General features: G+C 45.9%; 1 protein-coding gene across 11 annotated transcripts in view; it reads left to right on the forward strand.

The window, feature by feature from the left end:
- LOC140398384 (formin-like protein 1) overlaps window positions 1-23,648 on the forward strand; it is a 383,709-nt gene that overhangs the window by 219,641 nt on the left and 140,420 nt on the right. For 5 of the 11 annotated variants that reach the window (XR_011937470.1, XR_011937471.1, XM_072487008.1 and 2 more), the window contains exons 6-8: window positions 12,234-12,287; window positions 12,773-12,916; window positions 17,129-17,234. Coding sequence is in view for 8 of the 11 variants with exons in the window: in XM_072487008.1 (XP_072343109.1) it covers window positions 12,234-12,287; window positions 12,773-12,916; window positions 17,129-17,234 (304 nt within the window). In the remaining 3 variants the exon portion in view is untranslated. The other 6 variants (XR_011937472.1, XM_072487012.1, XM_072487009.1 and 3 more) reach the window with 5 other exon arrangements.

The following is a 23,648-nucleotide window of genomic DNA, read 5'->3' on the forward strand; positions in this document are numbered from 1 at the left end:
GCTCTCCTAAATTAATTTAACGGGGCTCAGGCCTTTCTGTTAGAAGGCCTGCTGCCTGCATGATTCTGATACCGAAACTGGCCCAGACAATTTTATACACATATCTGCAGAGGCTCTATATTTATATGGACTGTAAAACACAGACTGAAATGCATAACAAAGCACTTACAAATTGAGGATAAATTAAAATTATTTGTAATAGCCCAGATTATTGTTGCATTCTCTGTACTGTACATACTCCAGCCTGGATCATTCCCTATGACATGCAGAGGTGTTCACAAGGCCAAGTTCTATCTTTGTTGGGGCCAACAGTTGAAGTCACCAGGCGTTCATGCTCAAATCAAATGACTTGACCTGAAGAGTTATTGTGTGAATTGAACTCCACTGATAATATGGTTTGATTCAAAAGATTATAAGAAATAGGAGCAGGAGTAAGCCATTCAGCTCATTGAACCTGCTGCAGCATTTGCTAAAATCATGGCTGATCAGATCGTGGCCTCGATTCCACTTTCCTGCTTGACTCTCCTCTGGCACTTGACGCTCTGCTAGATCAAAATTCTGTATCAGGCAACCATGCATATACTGAATGACCCAGCCTCTGCTGTTCTCTGGAGAAGAAAAACTACCCTCGGAGAGAAGACATTCCTCCTCATCTTTTATTCTCGGTACGAAGTCTTACAACACCAGGTTAAAGTCCGACAGGTTTGTTTCGATGTCACTAGCTTTCGGAGCGCTGCGCCTTCCTCAGGTGAATGAAGAGGTATGTTCTAGAAACACATATATAGACAAATTCAAAGATGCCAAACAATGCTTGGAATGCGACCATTAGCAGGTGATTAAATCTTTACAGATCCAGAGATGGGGTAACCCCAGGTTAAAGAGGTGTGAATTACATCAAGCCAGGACAGTTGGTAGGATTTCGCAGGCCAGATGGTGGGGGATGAATGTAATGTGACATGAATCCCAGGTCCCGGTTGAGGCCGCACTTATGTGTGCGGAACTTGGCTATAAGTTTCTGCTCGGCAATTCTGCGTTGTTGCGCGTCCTGAAGGCCGCCTTGGAGAACGCTTACCCGGAGATCAGAGGCTGAATGCCCTTGACTGCTGAAGTGTTCTCCGACTGGAAGGGAACATTCCCTTCCAGTCGGAGCAGCCTCTGATCTCCGGGTAAGCGTTCTCCAAGGCGGCCTTCAGGACGCGCAACAACGCAGAATCGCCGTTTGGCTTCCGGGACGATACAAGATCTCGTAGTTGTAGGTGGAGAGTTCGAACCTCCACCGCAAGATCTTATCATTTTTTATCTTGCCCCGCTGTGCATTATCGAACATGAAAGCAACCGACCGTTGGTTAGTGAGGAGAGTGAATCTCCTGCCGGCCAGGTACTGCCTCCAATGTCGCACAGCTTCTACTATGGCCTGGGCCTCCTTTTCGACTGAGGAGTGGCAGATTTCGGAAGCATGGAGGGTACCTGAGAAGAAGGCCACGGGTCTGCCCGCTTGGTTGAGGGTGGCCGCCAGAGCTACGTCAGACACGTCGCTCTCGACCTGGAAGGGGAGGGACTCGTCGATGGCGTGCATCGTGGCCTTTGCAATGTCTGCTTTGATGCGGCTGAAGGCCTGGCGGGCCTCGATCGACGGGAAAAGCTGTGGATTGGATCAGGGGACGGGCCTTGTCCGCATAGTTGGGGACCCACTGGGCATAGTAAGAGAAAGCGCTTCAGGGCCTTGGAACAGTGAGGGAGGGGAACTTAATAAGGGGGTGCATGCGTTCAGGGTTGGGGCCTATAACTCCATTTCGCACTACTTAGCCGAGGATGGCTAGGCGGTCGGTCCTAAACACGCATTTATCCTTGTTGTATGTAAGGTTAAGGATCTTTACGGTCTGGAGGAATTTTCGGAGGTTGGTGTCGTGGTCCTGCTGGTCGTGGCCGCAGATGGTGACATTATCGAGATACGGGAATGTTGCCCGTAAACCGTACTGGTCAACCATTCGGTCCATCTCGCGCTGGAAGACCGAGAGGGTACGCGTCCAGCTGTTGATGGTCTGACTGTAGTCGATGACCGTCCTATGCTTCTCCCCGGTCTTTACCACCACTACTTGAGCTCTCCAGGGACTGCTGCTAGCTTCAATGACTCCTTCCCTCAGTAGCCTTTGGACCTCGGACCTAATAAAGATCCGATCCTGGGCACTGTGCCGTCTGCTCCTGGTGGCGACGGGTTTGCAATCCGGGGTGAGGTTCGCAAACAGGGAAGGCGGATCGACCTTGAGGGTCGCGAGGCCGTAGACAGTGAGGGGTGTATAGGGCCGCCGAATTTGAAAGTTAGACTTTGGAGATTACACTGGAAGTCTAAACCCACGAGTGTGGCTGCGCAGAGGTGGGGAAGGATGTAGAGCCGGTAATTTTTAAACTCCCTTCCCTGGACTGTGAGGTTTGCGACACAAAACCCCTTTATCTCTACTGAATGGGAACTGGAGGCCAGGGAGATTTTTTGATTAACGGGGTGGACGAGGAGCGAACATCGCCTTACCCGTGTCGGGGTGTATGAAGCTCTCCGTGCTCCCAGAGTCGATTAAGCAGGACGTCTCGTGCCCGTTGATTAGTACAGTTGTTGTAGCAGTTGAGAGTGTTCGAGCCCGTGACTGATCCAGGGTCACCAAGGCTAATCTCAGCAGTTGAGTGTTCTCTTGGGAGGTGTGTGGTCAGCCAAGCTGGGGTCCTGGGAGTCCATCCAAGATGGCGGCTCCCATTGGTCGCATATGGCTGGCGGTGCACAAAATGGCGGCGCCCATCCATCGAACGTGGCGTCCGCGGGACAAGATGGCGGCATCCGGGGGCCGCAATTGGGCCTGCAGTAGGATAATGGCGGAAGATTTGGGAGGACAGCATACCTGCCACAAAAGCGTCCCGGATCAAGAGTTCTGTGTGGTCGCTCGCCGAAACTTACGGCCAGCTGCAGTTTCTCCCCAACACCAGTAGTGCATGGTAGAATTCTTCCAGCGATTCACCAGGGATTTGTCGCCTCACTGCTAGCAGATGTCGGGCGTAGACCTGGTTTACCGGGCGAATATAATGTCCTTTTAGCAGCTCTATTGCTGCATCGAAGTCTTCCGTGTCCTCGATGAGGGTGTAAATTTCCAGGCTCACCCTCGAGTGCAGGACTTGCATTTTCTGTTCTCCCGTGGGTGTGTTTTCGGCCATTCCAAATTATCCTTTAAAACACGCCAGCCAGTGCTTGAAGATTGCCGCTGAGTTCACCGCGTGAGGGCTGAGTTGCAGACACTCCGGCTTGATTCGGAGCTCCATCCTTTTAAATCTAGCTTATTAAATTGATGCACGTTCAATGACCACTAAAGCGAGGTTGTAGTCCAACTGAAGGCTTTAATAAGCTAGATGTTTCCCCCAGCAACTCGGGTACAGAATGAAGGCTGCTGGGGCGGCACAAGCTCTTATACCCCACCTAGCAGGGCGGAGCTACCATACAGCTTGACCAATAGGAAACATACAATATCTACCAATGGTGTTCCAGCATTACCAGGTACTGTAATACCTCTACGCAGCCTACCACATCCTGCTTGATTATTTGTCCGTGTGGAGTCTGCACGTTCTCCCCGTGTCTGTGTGGGTTTCCTCCGGGTGCTCCGGTTTCCTCCCATTAGTCCCGAAAAACGTGCTTGTTAGATAAATTGGACATTCTGAATTCTCCCTCAGTGTACCCGACAAGGCGCCGTCGTGTGGTGACTGGGGCATTTTCATAGTAACTACATTGCAGTGTTAATGTAAGCCTACTTGGGACACTAATAAAGATTATTATTATTATTGCAATAAGAGACCCCTTAATTTTCAACTGTGTCCCTTCGTCATAGAGTCCCCCATGAGGGGAAATATCCTTTCAGCATCTACCCTGTCAAGCCTCCCTCAGAATCTTACGTTTCAATAGGTTAACCTTGCATTCTGCTAAGTCCCAATGAGTATAGGCCCAACCAGCTCAACCTTTCCTCAACTTCACCCCAGAATCAGTCGAGCGAACCTCCCCTCAACTGCTTCTAATGGAAGGATATCCCTCAAGCAAGGAGACTATAACTGTATGTAGTCATCAGCGCCCTGTACAATTGTAATAAGGCTTCCCTACTTTAAACTCCATCCTTGTTGCAATAAAAGGCCAACATTCCACTTGTCTTCCTAATTATCTCCTGCATGCTGAATTTTTGTGATTCATGTGCAAGCACACCCAGATCCCTCTGTACCACAGCATTCTGCAGTCACTTCCATTTAAATGATATTCCGTTTTTCTATTCTTCATGCCCATGTGGACAACCTTGTTTTTTCCCCAAATTATACTCAGTCTGCAAAATCTGTACCGATTCACTTAACCTATCAATATCCCTTTGCATACATTTTGTATTCTTGTCACCACTTGCTTTCCTACCTATCTTTTGTTGTCAGCAAATTTGGCTACAGCAGAGTCATTAATATAGTTGGTAATTAGTTGATCCCTGTGACACTTCACTAGTTACAGTTTGCCAAGTTGATAATGACCCATTTATCCCGATCCTGTGCTTCCTGTTAGTTAGCCAATCCTCTATCCACACTAATATATCAGCCCCAACGTCATGAATCCTTGTGCACCTGCCCTTTTATTTGACTTTTAGAAATTCAAACACACAACATCTACTGGTTCTGCATTATCCACCCTGCTTGTTAAATCCTGAAATAACACTAAAACAAATTGTCAGACACGATTTCTGTTTCACAAAACCATGTCGACTCTGCCTCATTGTATTATGATTTCCTGAATGTTCTGCTACTGTATCCATGATGGTGGATTTTAATACTTTCCCGATGACAGTTGTTAGGGTAACTATAATTCCTTGCTCTCCGTCTCCTTCCTTTCTTAATCAGAAGTGTTACATTTGCTGTTTTCCAGGATTTTTCCAGAATCTAGGGAATTTTGAAGATAACAGCCAAAGACTATGTCTGCTGCCTCCTCTTTTAAGACCCTAGGATGCAGTCCCTCAGATCCAGGGAACATGTCCGCCTTTAGTCCCATTAACTTTCCTAGGACTTTTTCTCTAGTGGCCCTGATTCACTTTTGCCTCTTGATTCTCTAATAATCCTGGAATGCTTCTTATGTCTTTTCTGCTGTGAAGACAGATACAAAATGGTGCATTACAGTGGTTTGGAATCCATTATACATGTTGTGCAAGGAGTTACTCCAGATTTTGTTTTATTACAGCCCCGTTTTGCACTTCCAGCAAACTCTGCTGGTGAATGGCTAACTGCCAAGGCAAAAGCAGTTGATTCCACCTTGAGCCAAGGTTCGCAATTCTGCATGGTCTGGTTATTTGAATAATTAATATCCACTTGCAGCACAGCTTTGACCTTGTACTGCTAGTTGGTTTTGTCATGCCCAATAGAAGCTACAGCAAGTGACTAAATCTTAAAGGGATAGGTACCTAAGACCATAAGTCATAGGAAGTGAATTAGGCCACTGGTCCCATCGAGTCTGCTCTGCCATTCAATCATGGCTGATATTTTTCTCATCCCCATTCTCCTGCCTTCTTCCCATGACCCCTGATCCCCTTATTGATCAAAAACCTATCTATCTCCGTCTTAAAGACACTCAGTGATTTGGCCTCCACAGCCTTCTGCGGCAAACAGCTCCACAGATTCACCACCCTCTGGCTGAAGAAATTCCTTCTCATCTCTGTTTTAAAGGATCGTCCCTTCAGTCTGAGGTTGTGCCCTCTGGTTTTAATTTTTCCTACTCGTGGAAACATCCTCTCCATGTTCACTCTATCCAGGCCTCGCAGTAAATTTCAATAAGATCCCCCCTCATCCTTCAAAACTCCAATTAGTACAGGCCCAGAGTGCTCAACTCAAGTGAGCAAGGAGAGGAGATCGGCGATTTTACAAATGTGGATAGAAGCAGTCTTTCACAGAGAGGATATAAGCTCATTTTGGAGTCAAACATTACCCTGGGAGTGTGAACAGTCAACAATGGGCCAGGGAGAAGGATGGAATTGTTGGTGAGGAAATGGAACGTGTTGCAATGGGCAAAGTCAGACTTCGGTATTCCCGATATTTATTTGGAGAAAATTCCCTTTCATCCCAAAGTTGGTCAAGCAGACTGGCAACTCTGAGGCAATGGAGAGGTCTGGTTTAGCACAGTGGACTAAACAGCTGGCTTGTAATGCAGAACAAGGCCAGCAGCGCGGGTTCAATTCCCGTACCGGCCTCCCCGAACAGGCGGCGGAATGTGGTGACTAGCGGCTTTTCACAGTAACGTCATTGAAGCCTACTTGTGACAATAAGCGATTATTATTAGGTGGACCACCTAAGCAGGCTGTGTATTAATAGAACTTAGAATTGCAGACACCTCCATTAGTAAAAACTAAATATAAAAATATTCTTCCAAGAACAGTGAATTCTGTATGCTCATTACAGATAGTCACAATCGCCAATTGTCCATGTAATTATGGTTGTATCAGGTTCTTTCGGCAATAAAGAATAAGGGAGAGCAGAACCCACCAGAACTGGTCTCTTCTCATTTCCCTCTTTAATCTGGCCATATTATGGGTTTTTACAACAATCAACAATGAAATTCCATTGTCTGTTGTGGTGGTGTTTGAACCCCAGTCACCAGAACATTGCCCTGGGTCTCTGGATTACTAGCCTAGTGGCAATTCCACCATGTCACCACCTTGCTGCAGAATATTTCCAGCATTTTTTGATTTTATTTCAGATTAAATTATTTGGCTTTTGTATTAGCACTTGTAATGACAACAAGATCAGAAAATGGTCGTCTCTGGAATTTCATTTTACGAGAAGCTGGAGCTCCGATTGTTACAGCAGAGAAGCAAGCAGATTTACTGAGCTTCAACTGGTGGGATTTAATCCGAAGCTTTGGGGCCAGTGTTTCATGTCCTCTTCAATTCTTACCAACCACATAGATAATCAGTCAGCTGCCAGAGCCACAACGATTCTGTTCGAAATACACTTTATTTAAAAAATTGATTTTACAGAAAAAGTTGGAATCTTTATTAAATTCCATGCATTTGTAGAAAGTTCAGCTCCGAAAGATGACTAAATTGCAGCACCCACCTCACCCCACCCCACTTCCCTTAATCTTCTCTCTCTGTTGTGGTGAAAACAATCCTGGTAAGTCTTCCCTAAATGCTATTTCTCCTCCCTGTTTCACCCCGGAAATCTACATTGCAATGTTTCTATAACTCCACAAAACTGCACTCTGTATTCCGCTTGTGGCCTAGTCAGTGTTCATCAACACTTCCTCAATGTTGTATTCTATTCAGGAGATATAAATAGCTAGAATCTCATTTGACATTTTTGTGTTTATTCCATTTGCAGTCCTGCTTGACATCTTCTAGTCCACTGATATATTTATACACTATTCTTAGCTTCTCTGTTCTCTTCCCTATCCATATCATATTTTCCCATAATGATGCAAAATTTGTTGTGAGGTGAGACAAGTGAGCAGTCATTGGGAGCAGCAGATTTTTCTCTGCATTGTTCATCTACCCTGTGACACTGAGGCTAACTGTACTGTCCTGACTAACCAGCTGAGATCATTAACTCGCACTGACTAGAATTCATCTTGATATGCATTATGTTACTATCTCGGTAGACACCAGTAACTTTAAAAGAAAATCCAAGAGATTTACTGAAAGAGTGAAGGTTCCGCAGTTTAATACAGAAGTTTTTATTATACAAGAGTCAAGCAAAGTAAGCACTATGTACTATCTGAGGTAACCACCTATAATTGCAATTCCCAAATCAATGTAAGTTAAACATGAATTAACAGGCAAATTCTGGTTGATTATAAACTATAAATTGCACAATAAATGGCAGATACAAGTAAGACAAATTGGCTCGTAGCAGTGTGTATATAATCAGTCACATCATCCTTAAAACTCACTTATGAAGAATTTCAGCTTTGTTCAAAAGATGTAGCGTGATCCCAAGCTGACAGTAGCTCACAGCTATCCCGTGCTTCGCAGGTGTAGTATTCATCAAAAATGGCTCATGTCCACTGAACCTCTACCTCAACTCATTCTGGATGCTGTAGATCCATCATTCTTATCTTCAAGTAATAGAAATAGCTGCAGATTTTTTCTCTTCTTCTGTATCTAGACTGAATTCTTTATCCAGCCTATACTGCACCGCTGGAATCATCATCTCCTCTGAACTCAGAAGGCTCTTTGTCCATTTACATATTTTAACCAATTTCAATCTCCCCAGACATTTTGTTTCAATTCTCAGGTTCAGGTTTAGTTTCCCTTTTTAGTTCCCATTCTTGGTTTCTTATTACAGTTAGGGTCGATCTCAGAATAGACAAGCTTTGAAACGACAGGTTCCATCACAATTACCAATACTTCAGTGGGTGGAACACTTGAGGACTGAGGCTACATGTTACGTTAAGATACTGGAGTGTTTATGAAGCACACTATTGTGTAAGTTTCAGAGACGTTCACCTGGATTATTTAACAAGTCAGGCCAAATCGGGGGTCTGATGCTGGGGAAGGGGGGGGGGCCAATTTTTGGATTTCAGACTCCCCCTCACCCAGGATAAGGGTGTGCATAGTCAGTCTGCACATAGCACTCTTGCCCTTGATAGCTTCATCATGGGTGTGGGCAATTTAGACCCAGTTCCCCGCAATTGTGGTGGAGTAAGGCCCCTTCGGTTAGTGGATTGGTGCGCAGCCTCTCCAAAATGTTGTGAACCAGTGGGAAACCCCAGTCCTAACTGAGGAACCAGAAAACAACAGTCACCTACTCCTGGAATTCTTTAATTGCCAGGATTTTAAATTTAAAAAAAAATCCATTGAGGTTTAATAGTTTGATGCTGTATTGTAAATAAAATGTGTTTTTACTGCAGTGATTGGTTACAAGGCTCGGTCCTGCATACATTGACCACTACATTGATCAATATTGTTTAAGTGTTAAGATATGCTTTTTCTATTGGGAAAAGTGCTACTATGCATTCAAAACTGAAGAAAACACTGCTTGCGATCTCCAGTATAATAATCTGAAGTGATTTAAATGGAAAAGAAGCCTTCAGCAGCTTCCACTTAGCAAAAAAAAATAACTACCTGCGCCAAGAATGCTTTGATTGACAGGTTATCTGGTGCACCATGGAAAATTTTCTTTTTTTCAGTTTCAATAAACTCCATTGTTTACATATCCCAGAGTTTGCTATTACAGCTGAGCCCAGTATAAATTCTCGGGTGAGTTTCAAATGCACAGAACCACTTATCTCAGCAGGGGCTATGTTCACATTTTGATCAACAATTTTAAGAGCTTATTAAATGATTATTTGTCTTTGTGGGAATTGAAGAAGTGTTTGTTTTTACAACAGATTGACGTCTTGAAGGAATTAATTTTTTTGCATAGCTTTTGTGAATGAAATATATTTGAAAGAAAGCTTTATTAGATTGGTAAAAATGGATTTTTTCAAATGTCCATTTCAAAGTCAGTCCATTGTGGATACTGGGTGAATGACTGTCAAGGTTACTTGGGTTGCCTAGACACATCATAGGATATATGGATCTGGCACGGAGAGGGTGAGTTGGCATGGGGGTATGAATGTACATGAAAGGGTAATGAGGAATATGAAGAAGCATGGGGATATGAGGGGGCTTGAAGGGCATGTGGGGTGATGGGGGCCTGAGAGGTGAGAGTTTGAGGGCATGGCATTCATTATTACAACTGGACTAATGTTCCAGCAAATGGGCAATAATAAACTGGTCATACACTCCCTCATCCCAACTGGCCAGGGTCAACTGGATGGTTATATCTGCCTTCCAGGGGCTGCTGAGTCCTGACTGGCAGGTGTGAGGGTCCTGGCAGAGAGGCAACTCCATTGCTCCTTGATCCCATGCTACCAAGCTTTGAGCCCTGAACACTAAGGATTTATCCCGATCTTTGACTTTGAGACTGTGGAGAGCTGACATTGCTAAGGATTAACTTTTGATCTTTAAAAAACAGCATCAAAAAATATAAGACTTTTCCATGAATAGAAAATTGGATAGAAATTACTGTCACAACCGACAGTAATTCGCTGTGGTGAACCATTGACATGCTACAACTGAGCAAAGTTGTATTTGGAATTGGATCGGCATCTGTTTCTGAATGGCAAGGAGAGAAATTTGGACTGAGGTCCGCCAAGTGTGCAAGGGATGGGCACTAGCCTAGCCAGTGACACCCACATCCCATGTAAAATGTAATTGTCACCACAGTCACACATGACCATAGGCTGCTCACCCTTTTGAGAGCTGACTGGTGGTGATTTAACCTGAGGGTCACCACACTTCAGGCGAGGGGTAAGGCTGAGAAGGTGGGGCCTTCATGAACAACCTTGGCCAGTATGGGAATTGATACACATCCCACGAATGAATAAAGAAAAAGAGATTGTTGGCAATAGTTCCTATCCTTGGATGTGTGAGTGAGATCTAGTACTGTGCTGCACAAATGAGGAGGAGTCATTGCAATGTACTCTTAATATCAGAGGGTCGCATTTACTTGTCTTGGAGATTTCGAATATTTCTTGCAACATGCCAAGCTTGCCAAGTTCACAGATATCGTTCGTCATTAAGCATCGTTGTTTTCATTGCATCTGACGTGCCTCGCGCACATTGAACAAGCATTAAGGTTATATACTGAATATTTTATCTGTTGGTAAAAAACTAATGAGGTACTAAATAACCAGAATAGCAAAATGCTGCATGAAACCTTTTACTTTTATCATCCATCAGCTACGTTGTGACACTTAAACCAGCCGGCTCGACACCCCCACCACAGAGCTGTAAGAAAACAAATTTAAAATAGTGTTGGTATATACCACGCAGAATAGCACAAGCTGGCATTGAGCTGAAGGCACTAATTCAATCCCTGGGTTCTTCTGCCATTCATAATCCATTTGGACATCACTCTTCTGGTCCCTGGCTTTTTTATGTGTCTTATTATGAGTAGCATTGGTTTATGGTACACTGTAACTCTGCTGTCTCCGACTGTGGCAGGTGTCATTAGTCTGGAACAACATTGTTGCATTCAAATCCAAATTCAGATTCTGTTCTTTGGTCATATTTTCCATTAAAAATATTGTAGCAACACATTTCATCACAGCACAAAAAGGGAACAATGTGTTAGAAAAAAAAGGGTGTCTCCTGTATTGGTAGATAAGTGCTGCAGAGAGAGTTTCCTTGATTAAGATAGAACAATGTTTTACTGTGTTTCTCTATCCATGTAACCAGAATTCTGTATTACTAAGATAGTGTGTTATGAGAATTATTATTTGTCAAATGCATAGCTTAAGCTCCATATTGGTTCAGTTGGGAAACACAGCATGGTCTGTGTATGTTCTGCATTCAACTGGCCTCAGTTCTCTGGACCGCAGTGTTCCTATTCTCTGATCTGGCTTGATGTCAATCTACTTACATGGATATTCTTCTTCAGTTCTCTGGCCAAAGGCAGGTCCCACCCACAATGCTACAATCCCCACCATGGGGAGGGCAAGAAGACAGATCCCAAATCCAGAAGGGGATCGAACCCCGTGTTGTTCGCACTAACCTGATCCACACCAGCCATTTATGCCAACCAACCACCCCAGTGTTGCTGTGGCAACATACACTTTTATGTGCATGTTGTAACCTGGAGCTATGGTCAGTGATGGCAGAGGCTCCAATGTCTTTCTATCACATAGCTGACTAGCAATCTCTCCCGCTCTTACCACCCGCAATTGGCATATATTGCAAAGATTTACAAGTTGATACACAACCTGTTTGGATGCATTGTGAATGCACCTGCCTTGACCGTCAAGTCTTGGAGTGGAACTTGAATCTGGGGCATTTGGCTCAGAGGAAGGGATGCTGGCATTGCACCAACAGACATCCACATACATAGATATTGGCTGAAAATAGGATTGGGCACTATTCTATGTCCTAACATCCTACATCCATTTTCCCATCCCAGTAAACAAGTCAATCAACACTGGCACATAAATGGTGAACACTGGGTTGGTTCACATGTGAGGAAATGGAGGATAGGGAGGCAAATGGGAGAAAGGGTGACATTGATCTGGCAGTAGTCGGTACTATTAGTGTGTTGCCTGCTGTGTATGATAAAAGCATTTCTTTGGCCTAGCTCAGTCTATCTATGAAGCTCAGCTCGGTGAACCATGTACTGACATTTCAAAAATCTACTCCCGTCTTGTTTTTCAGATCTTTTAAAGAATCTGCATGGAATTTTGTGAGGAGTTTGAGTTATGTTGAAAGGTACTATAGCCTAACTCTCCGGAACGAGCTGTCCAAATACTAACTCTTTCAAGATTCTGTACTCTGCGAAGGCTTCTGTACTAACACTGCTTGTTAAAAATTAAACTGCTTCTCTTAAAAAAATGTAGTTGATGAATGAGATCCATTTCTAATTTACCAGATTTGCAAAATGAAATGAAATTTCATAGTTCAGTTTCCTTGAGGAGGCGTCTTTCCAACTCGTCACCATTGTGAGCAGAAATGTATCAAAAACAGGGAAGCTCCATTTCTACTATTTTCCTCACCTTTCTGATCGGAGTTACCTACACCCAGGCATTAATAATTTTGCTGAAGCTTTACTATCTTTCCAGATTTTTGTTTTGGAGCAGCTTTGGGCACCCTCATTCCAGAAGAACTGGAATGCTAGACTCAGAACGATGCTGAAGGGATCACGATTTCATGAGCTAACCAATGGCTTTGTCTCTCTTTTTCCTCATGTGTCTCAGGCACGACATGGAGAGCACAGATAACGGAGGAATTGCAACCGAGAAGAGCAAGCCCTTAGACAGATCCGTGGAGGACCTCAGTAGAGCCAACTCTTCCCCTACCCATGGATTCTCCAGAACTGGTGGCCGTCATCTGACTGTCAGGTGAGGTGGGGAAAAGAGGTTTTAGATTAAGGGGATACATGGTCATTGTTATATTATTGGTTTTCTTGTTCTCTTGGGAACACGTAATGTGTGGCAGGATGGTTTAAAACTAAAAGGAGTTCAGCTGCGGACTAATTTAACTCCTTTGTTATCAACCACACTAGTAAAACAAATCTATTCTGTCCTACGGTGGCACAGTGGTTAGCACTGCTGTCTCACTATGTCAGGGACTTGGGTTCAATTCCAGCCTCGGGTGACTGCATGTGTGGAGTTTGCACGTTCTCCCCGTGGTCTGTGTGGGTTTCCTCTGGGTGCTCTGGTTTCCTCCCACACTCCAAAGATGTGCAGGTTAGGTGGTTTGGCCGTCCCAAAATGCCCCTTAGTAGTCTCCAAAGGTTAGGTGGGATTACAGGAATAGAGTGGGGGAGTGGGCCTAGGTTGGGGCGCTCTTTTTCAGAGGATCGGTGCAGAGTCAATGGGCCAAATGGTCTCTTTCTGCACTGTAGGGATTCTATGAAAGCTTGGAGTCGGTTTTATAAATTGGACCTCTTGAGGCTCTGAACCTGCAATATGTAAAGGTGCAGCCTGCTGTCCTGTGACAAGTCCAAAACTTTACAGCAGGAAAGGGACACTGGTAGGATGTGAGATTATGCAATGAAGTCCGAAGGGGTGGTTAATTTTCACCTTTACTATTTAGATAGCAAACTGATGGAGTTATTTGCACAGTTAGCATAGAGCATATGTAGATAATTACTACTCAGGTGTTCACGTCAACCACTCTGATATCTGTGGGGTTAAAGTTCCCTCTGCTCTGGCCCAATAATGATACCTTAAAGCCATTTTCAGAAGCACCACATTTTGGGCCCGTGTGTCATTTTATTCCACATGAGCCCACAGTACACAGCCTTCTGAGTGAACGCCATTTTAGTCGCAGAATAAGAGCAGTTTGGTGTTGTGAGGGCACAATACCTAGGAAATCAGCCAAGACAGGCCAACTTCATTCCAAATTGAACATGCACAGAAATCAGAGAGTTACAGGATCTGGGCCATTTATTGCCCCTCCCCAGCTGTCCTTTAAGGCCCTTGGCATCATTTGTGCCCCTTGATTTGTAAGAGAAAGGAAATCGCAGTGATGGGATTTGTGGTATCATTGCATCATAACGTAATAGATTCACACCCTCTGACATTAAAGAGGGAGCTCTGCAGTCTCACGAAGCTGAAGAGTCTTCGTCCAAAGAGCACACGGCTGGAATTGCATTGCCATTACTGAAAGGGCAACTCGAATCCTCGTCAATCACTCAGCCAGATATGCTGTCTTCTCCTGTCCTTCAGTGCTTTTCACAAGTCAATTTGTCACTTGTGCACCCCTCTGTCTCTTCAATCATTATCTACTTGATGCAGTGACAGTACAATACCCACTGCTTGACTGCACAATGAGAGGCTCAACATTGAATGATGCAGATAAGCCTGGTGTGTGATTAAGAACATCCATTTAAAATGAACGGGCACTTCTCTCTAAAAAAGCTCGAGCTGAAATTGTGAATAAAAATAAATTACACAATCAAGCAAACAGAATGCATGTTTGAAATTGTTGTCGCCCTCATGGGCTACTTTGATATTGGGGTTTCTAATATGACGGACAGAGAAATGGGAAGAATTGTTGCCTGTCCACTCCTCGCATTATTGTATGCAGAGGCAGGAGAGGGCTATTGCTTTTCCAATTTTTGGCTATGAGTGCCAATGGGCTGGGAGTTTGGACAGGCCTCATTCAGCTCGTGATCTTTATTTAAATTGGACAACTGCCCCATAATGCATTTGAAGAGGCGACGCCGCACTCCAGATGTAAAACAAAATTCTCAAGTCACCACTGCCAGGCAGCTCACTGTCCACAAAACCGCTGAGCACACCACGGGCCTTTACTGGATGCTGGTACCACTGTCAGCCCTACATATCATGAGTGATGCGTTTAAACAACTGGTGTGAAAATGAATCTCGGAGCATAAGCTAAGAGAAATAAATAATTCCGCAAAAGATGCCAGTTCTTTATTTGGGCTTACCAGGAGCAAATCAATGGGCTAGAGCTTTGTTCAATGAAAGGTGGTTCATAAGATCTAATAGCTGTTTAATCGATGTGCAAATATTAACCTCTTTCTTTGTTGTTTTCATGCTTCTTGGGGATGTGTCTTCTCTCGGTGGGTACATGGAGAAAAAAAGCAAAAGCTTACCAGAGAGCAGCGTGGCTTTTAATTCTTTAACTCATGTAGGTTCCCTCTAAGCGATTGAATTGTCCTAAGAGGTTCCTGTGTGATGCACTGCTCACCCCTCGAGCTCTCCTATTCACTCCATGTGTAATACATTGTTCAGTCCACACAGATCTGCTGCATGACGTGCTGTTCAGTCCATTGACCTTCCCTGTGTAATGCTGCTTGTTCTGTTTTACAAACCTCCCTGGATACATGGATAGAAGTGGGAAATGGTGCACTTGTGGGGATAAGAGTCAGGATATCTGTGTCGGTGTGTCCCCACTCCACAGAGGAGTAACAGATCCTCAGGGCCATAATTTGCCTTTTGATTTGGAAATTAATATCTCGCTGCACCAGACACCTGCCCTCCAATGTCTTTGGGCAGGATTTAAACAGGCCCAACCCCTTGTTGGCCATCGGTCAATCACCTGTTTGCAGAGGGTCCGTATGTACAGCAGAGTCAGGCTGGCTCGAGCCCAGCTATGAGCAATGTTGCTTCATAACTCTGTGACGCTTTGTAATTCTCTATCTGTACTTGTCCCTCACCCTTAGGAATGCACCAGAGACATATAGAGTTCTCCAGCATGGGTGAGTAATGAATTCATCATTGACAACATCAGCAGGAACTGTTGCTGCTCACCCTTGTCACACTGACCAAAAGGTTAGATGTGCCACAAAGACTGAGGGCAACACGGCAACCATTTTACCTGTTGCCATGATGCAGAGCCCAAGCCGATTGCCCCCAATGTTGTTTCCAACCTTTTAATTTTTATTTCATCAAGCTTCTGTTTACGAGTGAGTGGGAAATATTACCCGATGTTTCCATTTGTGAGTGCGGGGAAGAAAGAGTCCAAAAAGAAAGAAATTCATTTTTGACGAGCCTTTATGCATGTTTGACAGTCAATTCAGACTAACTCTCTCTTGGTGGAGCAGATTCCTTTGCCTGGACGGCTACCCCACGACAGATCTAAAAACCCACACTCCAGCTATAAAACTAAATTTGCAATCAGCACTGCCAGGCGGCTGCCTGGCAGAGGAATCCTCCCACAAATGTTGTGTGTCCATTGTTGCTGCCTCCCATTTGCTGCTCCTCCCCCTGCTCATTGCCCCGCTTGCCGCTCAGCTTGCCACTCCACTTGAGAAGCAGGTCGGCGGAAAAGGCGGCAACTGAGGCAGCAAAAAAGATGGCAAGTGAGGTAACAAGTGAAATGTTGAGTGAGGCTGTAAATGAGACGGCGAGTGAGTTAATGAATGAGGGTGCAGTTGAGGTTGCGAATGAGACAGCGAGTGAGTTAACAAGCGAGGTGGCAACTGAGCCACTGAGTGAGACGGTGAGTGAGTTAATAAGTGAGGTGGCAAGTGAGGCAGTAAGGGGTTGAGAATGGGGCAGCGAATGACATGCATCAAAATGCTGTTCTTTGATGCAAGGAGCTCCTGCAGAGTCGCCAGGGGTGACGTCAGAGGCACTGCGACTGAATTTGCGGTGAGTGCGGCCCCTGCAGTTGTGGCAGCCATTGCAGCCTTTGTAGCCTGCCAGTACCTGCTGCATTGTCATCTGATAGTGTGATCCACCAATGAATACCTACCACTGTCTCATTTGTCCACATACACCCTGCGTCTGCTGCCAGTCCTTTAAATTTAAATTTTAATTTTGCATACGCCGGCTTCTGCCACGCAAACGGAAGTGGCACCCACTTCCAGTCCCACCATCGGGACCCGCGTGACTCTTACTAAACTCTGCCCCATCTTCTCTACGCTGATCGTATGAGACCCACATTGTGACTTTAAACATCTCTAGTAGGCCTGTTCTGTATTACAGTTGTTTACCTAGACTCTAGCCGTCAGTCTGATGCAGATTCCCCAGTGTATTTCATGCTGTTACCAATAATCCATGAAAAATGTTCGCTGATATGAATTCAGTGTGTCGTAATGAATTGATTGTAACCTCTGCTCGCTGCATCTGTCGTAGGCACACCATGCACAGTAGAAAAGCACTGCGGAATTCACGAATTGTGAGCCAGAAGGATGATGTCCACGTCTGTATAATGTGCCTACGAGCCATCATGAATTACCAGGTAAGAGATAAACCAGTTGGTCTCTCGGGCCCCGGTGTGGGCATTAGATTGGATAGAACCCTTGTTTTGTTTTATACTCTTCACATTCCTGTCTCCTTTTCAGGATCCTCCATGCTGTGTTTGTGATTGTTTTCAAAGTTATTAACCCGCTGAACACTACTTTGTATATATCAAAGAAGTAAACTTTGTTTTCTAATGAAAATATGATTTTATAACCTTTTCCCATTTGAAATGATGAATATGTTCGCTGCACACTTTAATCCTTAGCTCTGCAGAGACATCTCCAGTTCAAACCCTGACCTTGTGGTAGAATTGGATTCATGCCCAGAAGGTGAACCCTGAGCTGGAAGAATTCGGAATCTTTCTTTACTTTAGAAATTGAAGCATAAAATCATGAAATAATTCATGTTTGCCCAGAGCTTGTGGTTCACGGACAATCAATTATTTCCTGGTATAGACACAGTTATTATCGTGAGAATGAGGCAATTATTTTGTACACTGCAAAATTGTACACATGAAAAGTTGAATGGGAAATTTTCCTAGTGTTGATTGAGTGATGAATACTGACTAGGGTGTGCAGACAACTCATGTCATGTGACTTGTAATCTGATCCACCAGACACAGCCTTAATGTGACAATAGGTGGAATCTTACCAGAATTTTGCAAAGTCTCAGTCTCAGGCAGAAAACCGGTGTATAACTCTCCAGTTCCACAGATCAGTTTCCTATCCAAATCTTGAGGCTCTTAAACCAAAGGAAAATGAGTGGGCGCGGTTTACGCCATCACTCTGACGGGACTGAGCCTCAGAGAGTTAGCATCTGGCTCCAAAGAGATTGGGGTGCTTTTTTTAAAGGGCGCTCGATCAGCTTTGCAGCCTACCAGCCCCCAGCCCCCCCCCCCCCGCAACCACACTTCAGAGCATACCACCCCCCACACCCTCATCTGACAATCCTCAGAGTTTCGATCACTTTCTCCCTCCACTCTGAAACCCCCACCAACACCACGGATGAATCCCCGCCACTCGCCCCAAACTATATGCCCCCCTAAACCCCCTCATCCCACCCAAGGGAGCTCCCACTAGGGCCCGCCCCTCTCCCATCACAGGTTGGCACCACTAGATTGGCACTGTTGGGTTGGCGCAGTGCCAACCCGACAGTGCGAATCTGTCAGTGTCAACCTGTACTCTCCCCCCCCAGGGGTTACAATTACCTGTGTCCCCAGAAGGATCGCCTCGACCGCCCCACGTCAGCATGGTTTGAATATTGACTGAGGGGGGAAACCATGTGTGGGGGCAGGGGGAACGCTAACAATATTTAAATAAATGCAAAACTATTAAAATTCGATTCACGACCTTTGTCGGCATGGGTCTCGTGACAACTCCGGCAAAGGGCGGGCAAAATGGGATCTCTTTGGCTGGAAATACCCTTCCCAATTCTTGCGAGATTATCCGACCTGCGCCACATGTCCCGCGGACGGCAAGTGTGTGCTCAAGATCGCGCTCATTACAACCGTGCAGCTTTGCTTCTAAAACTGCACTGAAGTTTTATTTTCGATTACAGCCAGGATTCTCCATTGCGAGTCCGACCTGCTACCACTACGAGTGAGGATGGAGAAGATGGCGCTCAGTGAAAGCTCCCATTCACTGCAGCAGATGGAGAATCCCGCCCCACATTCTCAACTTGAACCGTGCAGTCGGTATCTGAGCGTGCGTTTCAGCTCAATTACAGTTCGAATTTCAGTTTGCTATACTCCGTACAGCAAGGGCTCAATCTAATGAGAGAGAATGGCTGGAGGAAGATATTCTCTGATTCACAGAAAAAGGTCACTGATGTGAAATGGCTGAAACCCTGAGCAAAATGAAATGAAATGAAATGAAAATCGCTTGTCACGAGTAGGCTTCAATGAAGTTACTGTGAAAAGCCCCTAGTCGCCACATTCCGGCACCTGTTCGGGGAGGCTGGTACGGGAATTAGTCCAAAGGTATTAGGTTCTAAAATTAGAGTCCAGTCAAGCACCAAAACATCAATCGAACAAAGCTGTAATATATGAGTCACTATATGATTCACAGTTTTCAATTCTCCGAGATAACTATGTGTACTGTTTTCACATCCGATTGTAGAAAAAACCTTAAAATCAGAGAGTATTCATTGTAACTTTTCACAAAGTACCTGAGATGACAAATGCAGCCGCAATGAGAGATCGGGCGAAATTCTCCCGAAACGGCGCGATGTCCGCCGACTGGCGCCCAAAACGGCGCCAATCAGACGGGCATCGCGCCGCCCCAAAGGTGCGGAAAGCTCCGCATCTTTGGGGGCCGAGCCCCAACATTGAGGGGCTAGGCTGGCGCCGGAGGAATTTACGCCCCGCCAGCTGGCGGAAACGGCCTTTGTTGCCCTGCCAGCTGGCGCGGAAATGGCATCTCCGGGTGGCGCATGCGCGGGAGCGTCAGCGGCGGAAGGGAAAGAGTGCCCCCACGGCACAGGCCCGCCCGCGGATCGGTGGGCCCCGATCGCGGGCCAGGCCACCGTGGGGACATCCCCCGGGGCCAGATAGCCCCGCGCCCCCCCCCAGGACCCCGGAGCCCGCCCACGCCGCCTTGTCCCGCCGTTCAAAAGGTGGTTTAATCCACGCCGGCGGAACAGGCAATTTATCGGCGGGACTTCGGCCCATCCGGGCCGGAGAATCCAGCGGGGGGGCCCGCCAACCGGCCGGCCGAAGTCTCCGGCACCGGATATTCGGCGGGGGCGGGATTCACGCCAGCCCCCGGCGATTCTCCGACCTGGCGGGGGGTCGGAGAATGACGCCCCAGGGATCAGTATCCCCGGTCTCCCCCATTTTTCTTTTTGAAATTTAGTGTACCCAATTAATTTTTTCCAATTAAGGAGCAATTTAGCGTGGCCAGTCCACTTACCCTGCACATCTTTGGGTTGTGGGGGCGAAACCCAAGCAAACACAGGGAGAATGTGCAAACTCCACACGGACAGTGACCCAGAGCCGGAATCGAACCTGGGACCTCGGCGCTGTGAGGCTGCAGGGCTAACCCACTGCGCCACCGTGCTGCCCTAGATCTCCCCTTTTAACTGTTGTATCTACCAAGGTCTTCCCTCATGTGTGTAGCAAGCAGCCAGAACACCTCTGCTATGCTGCTGTGAAATAATAAAATTGTAAAACAAAAGAGGGAAGACTAAGAGGAAATAGGAGCAATAGGATCATTTAAATATGTGTTCATGGGATTCTCCCAGCGCCCGGAACATTACGGCCACTACTGGAAGACCTTGCCGGGCACTGTTTAGTACTTGTTTCCACAAACGTGGACCAATCAGAATGCTCACTTGGTGGGTCTCCCAGGCCATTAGAGAATCCCGGATGGTCAGGGACAGGGCAAGGTGGCACCCTGGCACACCCACTGACACCGGGGGCATCTTGGCACTGCCAATTTGGCACCCTGGAAATGCCCAGGTGGCACTGCCAGGATGGAAAGGGCAGTTCCAGCCTGTGAGGTTGGCACTGTCAGGGATTAGGCCCAGGTTGGGGGAAGGTCCTTACCAGGTGGAGGGGGGGGGTGTTCACGGCGACCTCCCCGAAGTTACAGAGGGGTCGTGGGTTAAGGCTGAAATGGTGGGTGCGGGTGCTGAAAGATGGGGGAAGCCAGACTAAAAGAGGTCCCGATCTGCGAGGAGCCTTTCATGCTGGGACCGCCAGCGGGAAATGACTCTAAGTGCAGCCTTGGTGGAGAGAAACTCCTGAGGCCAGAAAAAATGGTAAAGTGCCATTGAATAGCCAGGTGTTTCTCGGCACTGGAGCCGCTGCTAAACACACCCAAAATCGGACACAGATTTCTTTTACGGTCAAATCATGCCGAGTATTTCCTCCTTTGGACTTTGTCAATTTAAAAAATTCTCCCTAAATGATTAAGGAGGGAAGTCAAGAATGTTTTGTTTCTATAGAGTGTTGTTATAGCATGCAATGCTTTGCCATAAGGGATCATCAAAACAAAGACTGCTGGATCTTTTGTAGCTCGTAAAGGTCGATATTTGAGGCAAAGGAAGATCCAAGGCTTCAATTAGTACTGGTCTCCACAAGCGGGGACCAGTTTTGATGGCAACTCTGTGGTCTCGGAGACCATTGGAGTCCCCTGGTTGGTTGGAGATAGGGCAGGGCAGTACCCTGACACCCGCCTGGCACCCGGGCTCTCTGGTAGTGCTATGGGCACTGCCCAGGTGCCAGGATGGCAGTATCAGACTGGTAGTGCCAGGTTGGCTCTGTCAAGGGTCGGGGATTGAGGGGTCCATGCCCATGAAAGAGGCAATGAAGGGGGGTATGAAGAGAGCGTGGGGGCTGAAGCAGCGCCAAGAAACACAATGCTATAAAACAGCACCTGGGTTAAATCGGGGTTTCAGAGGCGATGCACAGCCAAGGCCAGTTTGTGCACTGAGAAGCTCCGCTTGGCAGAACTCAATGTAACGAGAGATCGGAATGTCATTTAAAAATGCCATCTAGATCTTTTGCTACACTGGGGAGTTCCGGCGAACGGAGATCTCCACTGTATAAAACGGGGCTATATGCAGCCTTGGCTGCATGCTCCCCACTGAGGCCCCCCTTATACAATGCGAGTTGTATTATATAGCCATGTGTTTCCTGGCACTGCGAGCGCTGGGAAACATGCAGCTAAACCTGCTCGCTATGGGACTTTGTTCCCAATTAGTTGAATCACGCCATTAGAAACCTTTCTGTTAAATCTCGCCCTCGTTCCAAGTCAGGATGGTATGTGATTTGGAAGGAGGTTTGGAGGTGCTGCTATTCCCAATTCTGCTGCCCCAGGTGGTAGAGGTCACGGACATGGGAGGTGTTGTGGAAGAAACCTTGCTCAGTTGCTGCAGTTGATGGTACACGTTGCTGCCATTGTGCGGCAGTGGTGCAGAGGGTGGATGTTTAAGGTGATGAATTGGGTGCCAATCAAGTGGCTGCTTTGTCCTGGATGGTGTCAAGCCTCTTGATTGTTTTTGGAGCTGTTCTCATTGTATTAGGTTTGGTGTTGTGTATGTCACACTGTGTCTGATTTCTGGCTCTTTGAACAAGGCCCACTTCTGGCAAATTTCCCTTATTCCGATTGATGATTGGTTCCCACAGCTGCTGATTGGATAATTGGGGCCTGGCTGCTTGACTTGAACAGTTAACCAATCAATGGCTCTGGGGACCAAAACCTGCTTTGGCAATTAGTAAAATGGTCCTTTAATTATTTATCCTCACTCTTCATCAAAGTCCAATGCTGATTTTCTTATTTTTCACACACCTCTGTAGCAGAGACCTCAGCTCCACGCTCTGATATTTCTTCCCTAAAGATCTCCGTGTCTATCTTCTACTTCAAAAGCCTCTCAAAACCCACCTTTTTTGTCACCCCTTTGATTGTAACCTCTCCCCTCCTCCACAGCTCAGCTTCGTTCCATTGATCTGTTTCAGATCTATGCTTCTCCCCATCCTGGGATTTGCTTGTTTTACTGGACAAATTCAAGTTGTTGGATGTCACCATCAGTGAGGTTAATTTAATGCAGACAACAAACCCACTGCATTGACTGGAGCCACTCTAACCTTCACACAAAAGGGATGCCTACTGCGAGATGTAGGCAGTGAAACGTATGATTGGACGAAATCCTTTCGATTCAGTCAAAGCTTACAAATGAAAGGAAATTATTGAATGCTAGACAGTGACTTGTGAGGATGTTAAATCACACATCCTGATAGTGTTTAATTAGAAACATGTTCTGCTTAATGCAGTGTTATCAAAGCTGGCAAATATTTGCCCTCTCGAGAACCCAGATCCAGCTTAGCAATTTCCAAATGGAGTAATTGTGCTGGAGCTGGAATTGCGCTTCTGTGAGTTGGAGTGAAGCAATTAGCACATTTCTGGCATTTACTGTCTCAAGGGTGATCAAGCATTTGAAATGATTTGGAAGTTACATAAGTAACACTTGTATTATCCTCAATAAATCCCTTTCCGAGTTTGCCTCTTCATTTTCATCACAAGAGAATCTGTGGCGTGCAGTTCCATTAGATGGAGCAGGACAGAGGGACAAAATAGCCTCTTCTGTCCTTAATTTAATTATATATCACTTCACATGTAACTTCCAATAACATTTTTAGCCTGAATTTATTTTTGCATCTGGTAAGGCACGTGACCTTGCTTGATTTGAACTGCTTCCAATCTTTTAATGCCTTTGTGCCACTTTGTGACTAAGTGTGTGAGAGCACATACACATGCTGGTTCACATGCACATACATCCACCTTTGTACATGCACCTTCACGCAAACTTGTACAAATGTACATGTGCTTACGTTCACATCCATGCCCATACACATGCACACATCCGCACTGTTACCTTCATGCAAACACATGATCCTGAGCGCACGCACACA

This window comes from Scyliorhinus torazame, chromosome 21 (genome assembly GCF_047496885.1).
Source record: "Scyliorhinus torazame isolate Kashiwa2021f chromosome 21, sScyTor2.1, whole genome shotgun sequence".
Lineage (NCBI taxonomy): Eukaryota > Metazoa > Chordata > Chondrichthyes > Carcharhiniformes > Scyliorhinidae > Scyliorhinus > Scyliorhinus torazame.